General features: G+C 31.3%; 1 protein-coding gene across 1 annotated transcript; it reads right to left on the bottom strand.

Annotated features, from left to right (window-relative positions):
- Positions 1-2,079: 2,079 nt before the first annotated feature.
- LOC139523615 (fibrinogen-like protein A) lies at positions 2,080-8,870 on the bottom strand. The gene is made up of 5 exons (XM_071317766.1): positions 8,517-8,870; positions 7,934-8,055; positions 6,022-6,118; positions 4,239-4,403; positions 2,080-2,411 (listed from the first exon to the last, which is right to left on the bottom strand). The coding sequence occupies exons 1-5, from the start codon at positions 8,809-8,811 to the stop codon at positions 2,164-2,166; spliced, it is 927 nt and encodes a 308-aa protein (XP_071173867.1). The 5' UTR covers positions 8,812-8,870; the 3' UTR covers positions 2,080-2,163.
- Positions 8,871-11,241: the final 2,371 nt, after the last annotated feature.

The raw sequence follows: 11,241 nt of genomic DNA, 5'->3' as shown, positions 1-11,241 counted from the left end.
AATATCTCCCACTACTTTGGGAGATTTTTTTTTTAAAGGATGAAGATAGAATCTTCATCTGTTTAAATGAGTTCTGGAGTTGGCATGCCAGTGTACGCTAGTAGTATTTTGTTAATTTGTGTATCATTGTAATTTAGTAGTTTCTTTTGTTACATATTTTGATTTTGGACTCCGACTTCTTTTCAACTGAGGTTTATTGTACGTATTGTTTTGTGCTTGTTTGTTACAAATTGGTTAGTGGTAAAGGGAAGGGTTGAGACCGCTTAAAACATATTTAACCCCGCTGTTTTTTTTGCGCACGTCCTTAGTCAGGAGCAATTAGCCTTTGTTTGTCTTATGTGTTTTTTTTATTAATCTAAATATATATATGTTTCAGAGTTAAGAGTTAACTAGTACACACATTTGTTTAGGGGTCAGGTTAAGCCAAGCTCCGGGTGCGGGTTTTGTCGCTATGTTGAGGACAAATTGCTGACTTTTCTGCTCTTTGACAAAGTGGCTTCACTTTGAAACATTCTCCAATTCCATTCTCAGTTGTGTTCATGTGAAGATGATACTGTAATGTCGCATCATAGAAATATATATTCACATTTGTGAACCCGATATCATCTTTTTGATTGTAAAGTGTTGTTTTCAAATGACCTTCACTTTCAAGATGTAAGTTTAAATCTAAGTCTGACTTAAGTGAAGTTGTTTTATCTGTTAAATCTAGTTCGATAAAATAAATCTTAACAAAACAAAACTTGTTTTTGTTTTCTATTTATGTTCATATCTTCAATAGACATGTCGTAACTCAGAATTTAGCCTCCAGATTAACATGCTTGAAACTATGAATGTGCTTATAATGCAATTGAATGAAAGAAACAACACCAACCCAAAAACCCTGTTGTAATGCAATAGTTTTTATTTGTAGCACACTTTAAACAATATCATCTTAAGCTTAATGTTATGTTCAAAATTAGATGTATTAGAATAAGAAAAACTGTTGGTTCTGTATATGTGTTATAAATTTCCTGTTTACAAAACTTTGATTTTTTTTCCCAAAAAACTAAGGATTTTCTAATCCCAGTTATAGATTACCTTAGCATTATTTGGAACAACTTTTTGGAATTTTGGATCCTCAATGCTCTTTAACTTTGTACTTGTTTGGCTTTATAAATATTTTGATATGAGCGTCATTGATTAGTCTTATGTAGACGAAACGCGCGTCTGGCGTACTAAATTATAATCCTGGTACCTTTGATAACTACCTACACCACTAGGTCGATGCCACTGCTGGTAGACGTTTCGTCCCCGAGGGTATCACCAGCCCAGTAGTCAACACTTCGGTGTTGACATGAATATCAATTATGTGGTCATTTTAGTAAATTTCCTGTTTACAAAACTTTGATTTTTTTCGAAAAACTAAGGATGTTCTTATCCAAGGCATAGATTACCTTAGCCGTATTTGGCACTACATTTTGGAATTTTGGATCCTTAATGCTCCTCAACTTTGTACTTGTTTGGCTTTATAAATATTTTGATATGAGCGTCATTGAAGAGTCTTGTGAAAACGAAACGCGCGTCTGGCGTACTAAATTATAATCCTGGTACCTTTGATAATAACTTATGTTTCAATTTAATTTGAACGCACCGAACCGACAAAGTGGAGGTAAATTAAAACATCCATTGATATTCACATCTCTGAGTGTATAATTAAATCTAGATTTCTAAAAACCTGCAATTTGCAAAGCGACGTATGTATTATAATGGTATTTCGGAAATCCAACATACTTTGAGTAAAGTTATCTTGAGTTCTAATCAATCTCAAATTCAATCTCGACGATTCGTTCAACAAAGCGTTCTAGTTTAACAGGAACATACAATAATTTCATTCTCAATTTTAATAATACTCAGTAAAGGAAAGACACATGACTCATAAATACCGTTATTAAAAGATTAAAAAAAAAGTCAAAACCTTTTTTTTTCAGTGTTGGAGAAAGCTCACCGACTAATAAAGAATTATACCGTTCGTTGAACAATACACGTTGATGAAAAATTCACCATAATTGATGCATTCAATAATGAAAGGTTTTCTACAAATAATTTCAAAAATCTTTATTAAATCATTTTTAATGTAAAAATGTTGAAAATCTGAGTCTGTACTAGATGTCGAATTTTAGTTGACTACAGCCTACGAATCATCATAGCTGTTGCCTTTAAGGAATGGTTTTCTCCTTTCCAATGATACCAAATAATTCCATTCCAACGTCCAACGGGAGTCTTGATATAGTAATGTCCGTTGAGATTAGAATGCATACAATTCTTGTACCACCATGCACCAGGATGACGTCGAGCACAGTTATCTTTAGCATCATCATTATCCCTGTCTAGAGTTGTAAATCTTCCATTGTTATGGTAGTCGAGGTCGTCAGCTGTGCGAAATGGAAAGTTTGAAATAATTTATGTATTCACATTAACAATTCATATATTAATGTGTTCTGTCCTCCGGATTTGGAGTTCGTGCGATTCTCTCTTGGTTTGTGAGATGTTCAATGTGATATTCGAGTTCAAGTTTAACATCGGTTAACTATTGTTACCAATTACTAATGCAAAGTTTTGTTGACACATTTTGTTTCTTTTTTAGAAGGAGGGACATGTTATGTACATTTATGTTGTATGGTCGTAAATGTTTTGTAGTATAGCCGAGAACGTTGTGTGCCTTTGCTTATAATGTGATTTTGTCTTGTGATGTAAAATTTCTCTTTCTGGATGTTTTTATTGTTCTCAAGCAATTTACATGCATTCTAATGGCATGACGAGTCAAGTATTAAATTGTCCCGTCGTGTTCGAAATACGGTGAAGGACCTTTTAAAACTATCCCGTCTATTTACTTTATGAGGTTTTTTTCTCCTCGAAGATGTAGAATAAATAATTAACATTTTGGTACAAAGGCCAGTGACACAATGAAGTTGATCATGGAGAATATCTTGAAATCTTTATAACTCGTTTTTTCATGTTTATTGCATAGCAATATAATATTTCCCACAGAAAGTAACCAAAAGTAAGAGTGCAATAAATACTAATCTTGCACTTGTATTGCAATAAATCTTCGAAATTTATGACGTCATCAACGACAAAATCTTAGTTTAAACCAATTTTACTTTCAAATATTATATTGCTATACAATAAAAGGGTTATTGCATGAATATTGTGGAATATTGTCTCTCGTAGAACATATATTGCACTCGCAAGCTCGTGCAATATAAAATTCTACTCGGGAAAATTTCCCCAATATTCAAGCAATAACCCTATAATTTAATATTTTTCTACGGAACTGAGGTATATTATTCATCACAGGTTTTTGCAATTATTGATAACAAATTTAATTCATTTTATAGATCGACTTCATGCGTGAAAACGGATTCAACTTGTGCTGATGAATTTTTAAAGTTATAATCACACATTGAAATTCAGACTTATAGCATTCGTTACTGTCAATTTACAATGAATGATAAGTCCTAATCACGGATTAATTTTAGAAAATGAATCTGTACAGTTAGTGATGTTAAACTAAGGCAAGATATTCCGTTTAAACAGATTCCATGACATATTTATAAGCTTGGTTATTGTTATGGCACATATATTGAAATTCGTTTTTTTATGTTCAAATCACAGTTTAGCATGTGATCATATGTAAATGAATTAATGTCTGAATCCCGATAAATTATTAGAATAAGCTAACAATTCATTAAATTGCTTCAAAAACTATTGAAGCATTTAAAACAAATATAGGACTGCATTGGGAGACAACGTTGTGTCAATTCGGTATCCCATATAGACATTAATAGTTCATCTTATTAATTAATTGTTTTGCGATATGGCACTAAATCATGCAAGATTAATGTTTGTTTATATTTTGTGTACATTTTACCAACAAATGATGGACTTAAAGAAATGGAATCGTTTTGATCGAGCCTCACATCGATCTTTCAATTATGGAACGCTTATCAGACGGCTTGAATTATCATAGATTTTCGCAGTTTGCAAAGCTCTATTGAAACAGTGATGATATATAATCAAACACAATCAATCAATTCATCAACACAAATTAGACTGAAACATGTACACATTTTAAAACTATATTTGGTTTATTTTGTAGTCATTGTATTTTTTATGTCGTGAACAAACGGGTAAATTTTTTGAAAGATTTTGAACAAGAGATCTCCTTCTCGCTTGACATAAAAGCTTAGTATACCTACATGCGCTCCCACTGTAACCGTAAACACTGATTTTGTACTTTGACGTTTCATTGCCGATGTAGAAATGTTGGTATTTGGCATAAGCTTGATTGTTGTCAAAGTCATGGAGGTCTATTCTCAATTCATATCTCCCTTGTGATGTGAGAATGTGAATCTTGTCATTTCCTGGAATAAAACTTTAGTTTTTAATTTTGGTATACGCATCTGGCGTTAGATAAGAGCCAAGAAAAAAGAAACGTATTCTAATGGAAAAAATAAGTTGTCTACCGCCATCTATATGAAGTCTATCGAGAAACTGAAACGTACAACAAACATATTCTAGTTTTAAAAAGAACTTAATAACATAGAAGAACATATACAATGAATATGTTAGGATATCATTCTTTTACAATTTAAGAATGTTGAGAGGGCGAAACCTACAAAGGAAAGAGTTAGCCAAAGCAGTTCAGAAAATCTATGGTTTAGGAGTAGGGGTCAGAAAAGTCAGTGTGAAATATTAAATACAAATGGGCGGACAGTAACACCAAGGGACTAAATATAGTGTATACTATAAAAATATGTCCTTACAATTAAGAATATTTATGTTTTAGGGTAGGGATATTTTTAAATAACTAATGATATGCATGAGGGTGAAACTTATGGTCGAACAATAATATAATGCATACAATGGAAAGGTATATGTATATTAACATTCGGGTGCTGATCAGTATATATACTGTGAAGGAAAAACTATATTGAACTGGGCATGGTAAATGGGTGGGAATAAGTTCAATTTTGACAAATTTGTATATACTTTTTGGTATGAGGGATTGGATCCGACCGCCGATGACAATGTCTTTATCTGAATTCAAATGGTATATCAGTGGCGTGCACGAATATATGTGCTTATTGAATGGATATTAAATTCAATTATATGACGCTCAACGTCAATTATCCAGCTAATAATCAATAGTAGGTCACACATCGTCTTCTGGTTCAGCATCAATATGACAAATACAATTTCCGGTTAAGTACATGTCATCATTATTCTATCAGTTTGCACATAAGGTAAACGGTCACGGTCATTTAAAGGTATAGATGTATCATCGTCTTGTTTTATTAATTTCGCACATCAAATGATTAAAAACGTTTTGTTGATTACAAGGTAGTACAATAAATATGATCAAAACATACTAAAATGACAATATTATTTTTTTCCGTAAAAAAAGAGATGTTAAACATAGATGTGGTAATACTATATTTCCGTATTTTCGTTAGCATGATACACAATGTTTTTTTATTGATAATTTTAATTCATTTCAAACCTTTAAATAACTGCATATATAGTTGTTACGAATTATCAATTCCTGACAGGGACAGAAGTTCTTACCCCACTAGTGTTCACCGCGGAATAACATCTGTTAATCAATGACTTTTAAAAAAAACGCTGAGTGATAAAATTGTAATTAAACACTGCCTTAAGTTGAGATGAAAATAAACGCCTCTCAAGGATTGTAAGCTTATACCTTAACATCAAAATTTATCAAATATCTTAGAAACTTAGAAAATTTAAATTTCAAACAAAAATGATTGTAATATAACGTACTTTTGATGCTAACTATTCAATACCAGTAGTTTATGCAAAAAAAGTGAATACGTTTACAAACTTCGTTTTAAAATTAAATGTCTTAAAATAAAACTAATTTGTTCTATTCACTTGATGTTCTACGCTATTTATTACTGATTATTTCATGTTGATTGATAAACCACAAGGTAAAAATATTTCTCACCAAAACATACGTACCCAACCAAAATTCACGATTAAGTTGACCAAATCCTGTTTTGTATTTTGCCCATCCTAGATAGAAATCAAGATCACCACTCTCTCTTCTCTGTATAACCTGATGACATTTCTAATGTTTATTCTAACATATATACATCTGTTTGTTAATTATCTGATATATATATCATATTTATGAATTTATTGTCCTTTGAAAAATTGCAAATTTTAGACAATGTAAAAAACATATAAATGTTAATCTCATCACAGAATATACCAATTCAATATAACTTTTAGAGTCTGGAATTTTCTCTGCTGTCATGCCTTTTTGATCGCAATAAAATTAAGAAGTTAAAAATGTAACCATGCATGCAAATTTCTTGTCATGTTTCAAATAGATTCAATTTGGGCTGGGTTTTTTAAAAGGAAATTATGAAACTTTCTGGTGGATGATTATACAAGGGGACATTTGAGTTTTGTAATATATTTACCTATTATCACGGTTTTTACATTAAGAGAACCTTCGTAAATTTTCTTAAAAAATTTATATTTGAAAATCGGACTGTTTGATTCAATATTTGTTTTATATGACCACATTTTTGCATGGTCAGAACCAAATGGGAAATACTTATTTTGAGCAGATCGAATATTAGTAAGAGTATTTGATCTGAACCTTCTATACAAAATTTATATTTCCTCATAAATAAAGGCAGTAATATACAGTTATTCAAAAGTCATAAATCAATTTAGATAAAAACAAATCTTTGTTTCAAAATAAAACTAAGGTGAACACACCAAACACAAGAGGAAAAATGAGGATAAACAGAAACACTGAAGTGCAACATAAACAAACACCAAAATACATAGAACGGACAAAATGGTGAGCCGATCAATTTATTCTAAAAACCGTCCTTATTTCATCGATAACCTCAGTTCATTATCACCTTCATATATCTACGTCACAGATCATGGAGATATATATTCCTTTGACCATTTGTCATTTCAATTCTACTTCCGTCTTTTAAATTTCCAAATTTTCAAGAAAGTGTCAGTCATAAAATTGTTTGAATTGTTTAAACAAAAATGTCTAAGATATCTGATTACTGCCTCATATCAAGAATGGAAAATTAGATTTTATTTCCCTTTTTAACCAGTAGAGCCTCATGCGAATTCTGGTATGGAGAGAACAAAAGTTAAGTTAGGGAATTTGGAGGGGGTTTTACACCTGATTGAATATTTTGAATTGAGTATAAAATTTCAAAATGTAATTAGGGATAAACTTCTTAACCTAAACAAATCCACATTAGATCCTTTAATATAATACCGCTGATCACAAAAGCCCCAGTCACAACCTTGCTACCTAATGAAACCAACGGCCAGTTTTATTCACTGAGTCTGGGAAAATTCTACAATAATCTGTGGATATATCCGATACATTGATTATTTTCCAAGTCAGCAAAAAAATCTATTTTCACTATTCCGAATGATACGATGTTTGTTTTGTTTATATCAAAAATATGTATAGATTTTTTAATACCCTCCGAGAATAAAATGAAAACATTAATTTGCATAAGGTTTAATCAGAACTTGATATGCATGTACGATGCATGCTTTACCTTATTAATGTCATCATATACACGAAATAATAGGGAATCATTTTACGATACTTAAAATTCATTTCTACTGCTGTTAATCGCCTCTGTTCGGCAGTGTTTTTATTTGTAGATATTAGAAGATGTGGTATGATTGCCAATGAGACAACTCTCCATCATATGTACATCTCGGCAACAGAAAGGGAAATGCTAAATACTACGATCTAGGGGGAGATGAAAATGAAATGTTTAGGAATTTGCTTTCTGTACAACAGACAGGTTTTATAACATCGATGAACTTGTTGGCTCGAATAATATCACGAGTTTATATCTATTATACATACAGTCCAACCGCCATGATCAATTGTCATCTCGCAATACACATCAAATTCGTCTGATTGGTCTGGTTTAATCCTGTAGATACCACTTCGGGAGTCCTTCGGAAGATCGCTACAATCTCTTATATCTAAAATATTTTCAAAACGTGTGCATCTAAACGAAAATTAAGATAATCAAAATGGCTTGAAAAAAATGTAGAGAATTTCAGTGCAGTCAATGCAAGCAATGGAAAAAAATATATTTAGTCTTTCAAACTTAATTCAGAGAGTCGGAAGGTTTGCTTTCAATCAATCAAGTTTTGTTCACATATGTCCACTCAAACTAAACATACAAAAATGCTTAAATAATTGCAAAATATCTAGAGATGATATGATTCTACATTTCTGACTAATTCTAGAGAGAGAAAAAACCTCAACTCAATAGGAATTCGACTAAGATATCTTCTGAAGTTAAAAAGCCTTAATATTTCACTTCAGGAATTATTTGTATAAGGTCAGTATTAGGATAGCATGTTTCATCATTGAAATATAAGATTGTATCATAGAAACTGGAGGGAAATAGAAAATCTAATTAACAATGATGTTTTACCTTTACTTTTTTTTATTCCGGTCGAACAGTCTGTTTCAAGTGTTTTACATTTTCCTTCCAATTCCTGTAAACGATGTTGAATGTCTCCAAATTTCTGCTTAATTAACTTATCAACTTTTTCATTCAGTTGTTTCCCAAACGATTTCAATATATTTTGACTGATATCACTAGTGTTTAGCAAAGCTACTAACGGTGCTCTTTGTGGGTCGTCTATCAATGGTGCAATATATGTGTCATCTGGGTTTCCTAAACATGCCGAACTGATTGTGAGAACAATTAAATGTCTGACTAGCATTTTGTTTAAGCTTTTTTCATCAATGACAGTATGTTGTATTTGTTAAGGAAGATGATATTGAAGTAGGTACTTTATTGTAATATGAAACGGAAAGGAGTAGGTCCGGTAAGGACCGATTTTGGCCTCAAATTTCAGGTTCATCTGACGAAAGATTTTGACCACTTTTTAAACACTTAAGTGTCTATTTTATTTGAATTAATTAGTTTATGTGAAAGATTTTAACAGATTTAGTCATTAAAAACGATCCGATTCAAGCTCAAATATGAAAAATCTACCCAATATGCCGAAAAATGTAACTTTTCAGATGGTTTTTGGTAAAAATGAAAGTGGCCGCATCCGTGTTCATCCTCAACCTTTATATATGTTATGTATTATCATAAAATACAACTTACATTTCAATATTAAGGATGAACACGAATGCGGCCACTTTCGTTTTACACGAAAACCGTCTAAAATTTAACTAAAATGCTAGAATTATGAGGATTTCAGTAATTTAGCATGACTTAATGGTGCTAGTACGGGATATATGTGCATTGTATTGTCAAAAACAGCCCATATTTATGTAGCAGAAGCATTCTACTGTCCAATAAATAGCTAAAGGTTTACATTTTAACAATTTTGTAAAACTGCTATATTTTGGGGCCAAAAAGGGGTCTTACTGAACCTACTCCTTTGCTGTAATTTGTAGTATCACGATCAAACGATACTGTTACAGATGTTTAAAAACATGATGAAAATGTCGATTTCAATTTGTCATAATATGGATCGTAATTTAAACAAAAATAATAAAATAAGGTTCATGACCTATACAGGAAAGCAAATTAACTGATTTCAATTTATAATTAAATTTAGACAATAATTCTTTCCCAATAGATAATAATCCAACTACTAGATAAATATTAATGTAAGACGTAATTTTAATAACTTATTATCTTGGACATGTATGTTTTACAGTAAATGTGTATAATAAAGGATTATGTAGAAACCATGAATTTTCAGGGATTATGTTTAATCACTGGTAATTTTAGTGATTATATATAAGTACTACAATTATCAGGGATTATGCATAATAATTAGTGAAAAAATTTGAAAGAGATTATACATAATACATTTTATTAAGTGTTTATAAATTTATTCAATAAAATCATATTTAACGTCTTAAGAAACATACATATTAAATTATAAGCAAAATGTTCTTTATAAACTGTTGACATATAGATATGTCTCCCCCATCGGCATATAGTTGAGAGAAAAAGACAATATGATGGACAGCAACATTGCTTATTAGTTCAGTAACTTAACTATGATCACATGGAGGGGCTTGCAATGGTCGACAAAACGAGATGCACTGATAACAATGCTCCCCTATACAAAATATCCTTGATCTATCAGAAGTCGATCATATCATACAAACGTAAGCAGAAAACTTAACATTGAAAAATGTTTATTAATTCAAGGTCAATAGGCCATGTTCTAGGGGACAGTGCCTAAAACAATCGTCAAATGATATGTACTGAGAGTAATGCATCTTCATAGTAAATAGCAATCATCTATGACAATTACTTCCCATCAAACTAGCTTAAACAGGTAAAAAAAACTTAACAACTGTTGACGCCGGAGCTGGAGCCGTTTTGATCGCAAGAAAAACAATCCGATGTCTTGCTTTCAGAGACTTTCGTCTTAGACGATACACAAATTGTTTACTTTTACAACTATTGTGTAAATTTAGATGATATCATTTATGAGGTTCTTAATAGGGGGTCCTTCGTTTCTTTTATTGTTGAATTCTTTTTTTTATATTTTCTTCATCTATTTTTGCTCATTATTTCCTTTCTGTATATTTAAACATTCCATTATTCTCTATTCTTTATCTTATTTGTCTATTTTTCTCTTTTTTTCCCCTTTACGTCTTTTTTCTATGGTTGTAAATCACTTCAAGACTCTCTTCTATTTCCCATTTTCTCGGCTGTTTGTGGGTGTTCTTATGCAACAAAAAAAATCTCAGCCTTCACATACTAGTATTATATCCCATTTTACTGCACGTTGAAGAGAATAAACGTGTGCGTTACAAATTACAAAGAAATACGTCCATCTAAACTGTAAGACATGTTGAAAGAATTAGTCAAAAATTATTTCATAAAGAAATATGACCGATGTAATATTGAAGAAGGGGAAATGTCATATTCTAAATACCGCTCTGATTTAAACAAAACGTTCACCAAATTGAAACTATAAAGATGCTGTTTTTTTGTTTCATTGACAACATATTATTTATTATGTGTGGTTGCCTGGTTTTTCAACAGGCAGTCAGTATTTCGTCCGCAACTAATAATGTTTCTATTCTTGCTGCCCAGTTCCATTATTCATTTGAGGCAGACTTTATACGGAAACTAATAAGTAAGAATGAAAAGGTAGCTTTAACATTTAACT

This window comes from Mytilus edulis, chromosome 5 (assembly GCF_963676685.1).
Source record: "Mytilus edulis chromosome 5, xbMytEdul2.2, whole genome shotgun sequence".
Taxonomy (NCBI): domain Eukaryota; kingdom Metazoa; phylum Mollusca; class Bivalvia; order Mytilida; family Mytilidae; genus Mytilus; species Mytilus edulis.
This window is presented reverse-complemented; position numbering and strand designations above follow the sequence as displayed.

Excerpts from the sequence above, each read along its gene's own strand:
- LOC139523615 (XM_071317766.1), bottom strand. The coding sequence starts at position 8,811 with ATGCTAGTCAGACATTTAATTGTTCTCACAATCAGTTCGGCATGTTTA. Across the intron at positions 4,404-6,021 it reads TAATCGTGAATTTTGGTTGG|GAAATGACAAGATTCACATT; the intron begins GTACGTATGTTT and ends GTTTTATTCCAG. Across the intron at positions 2,412-4,238 it reads CGGTTACAGTGGGAGCGCAT|CTGACGACCTCGACTACCAT; the intron begins GTAGGTATACTA and ends CATTTCGCACAG.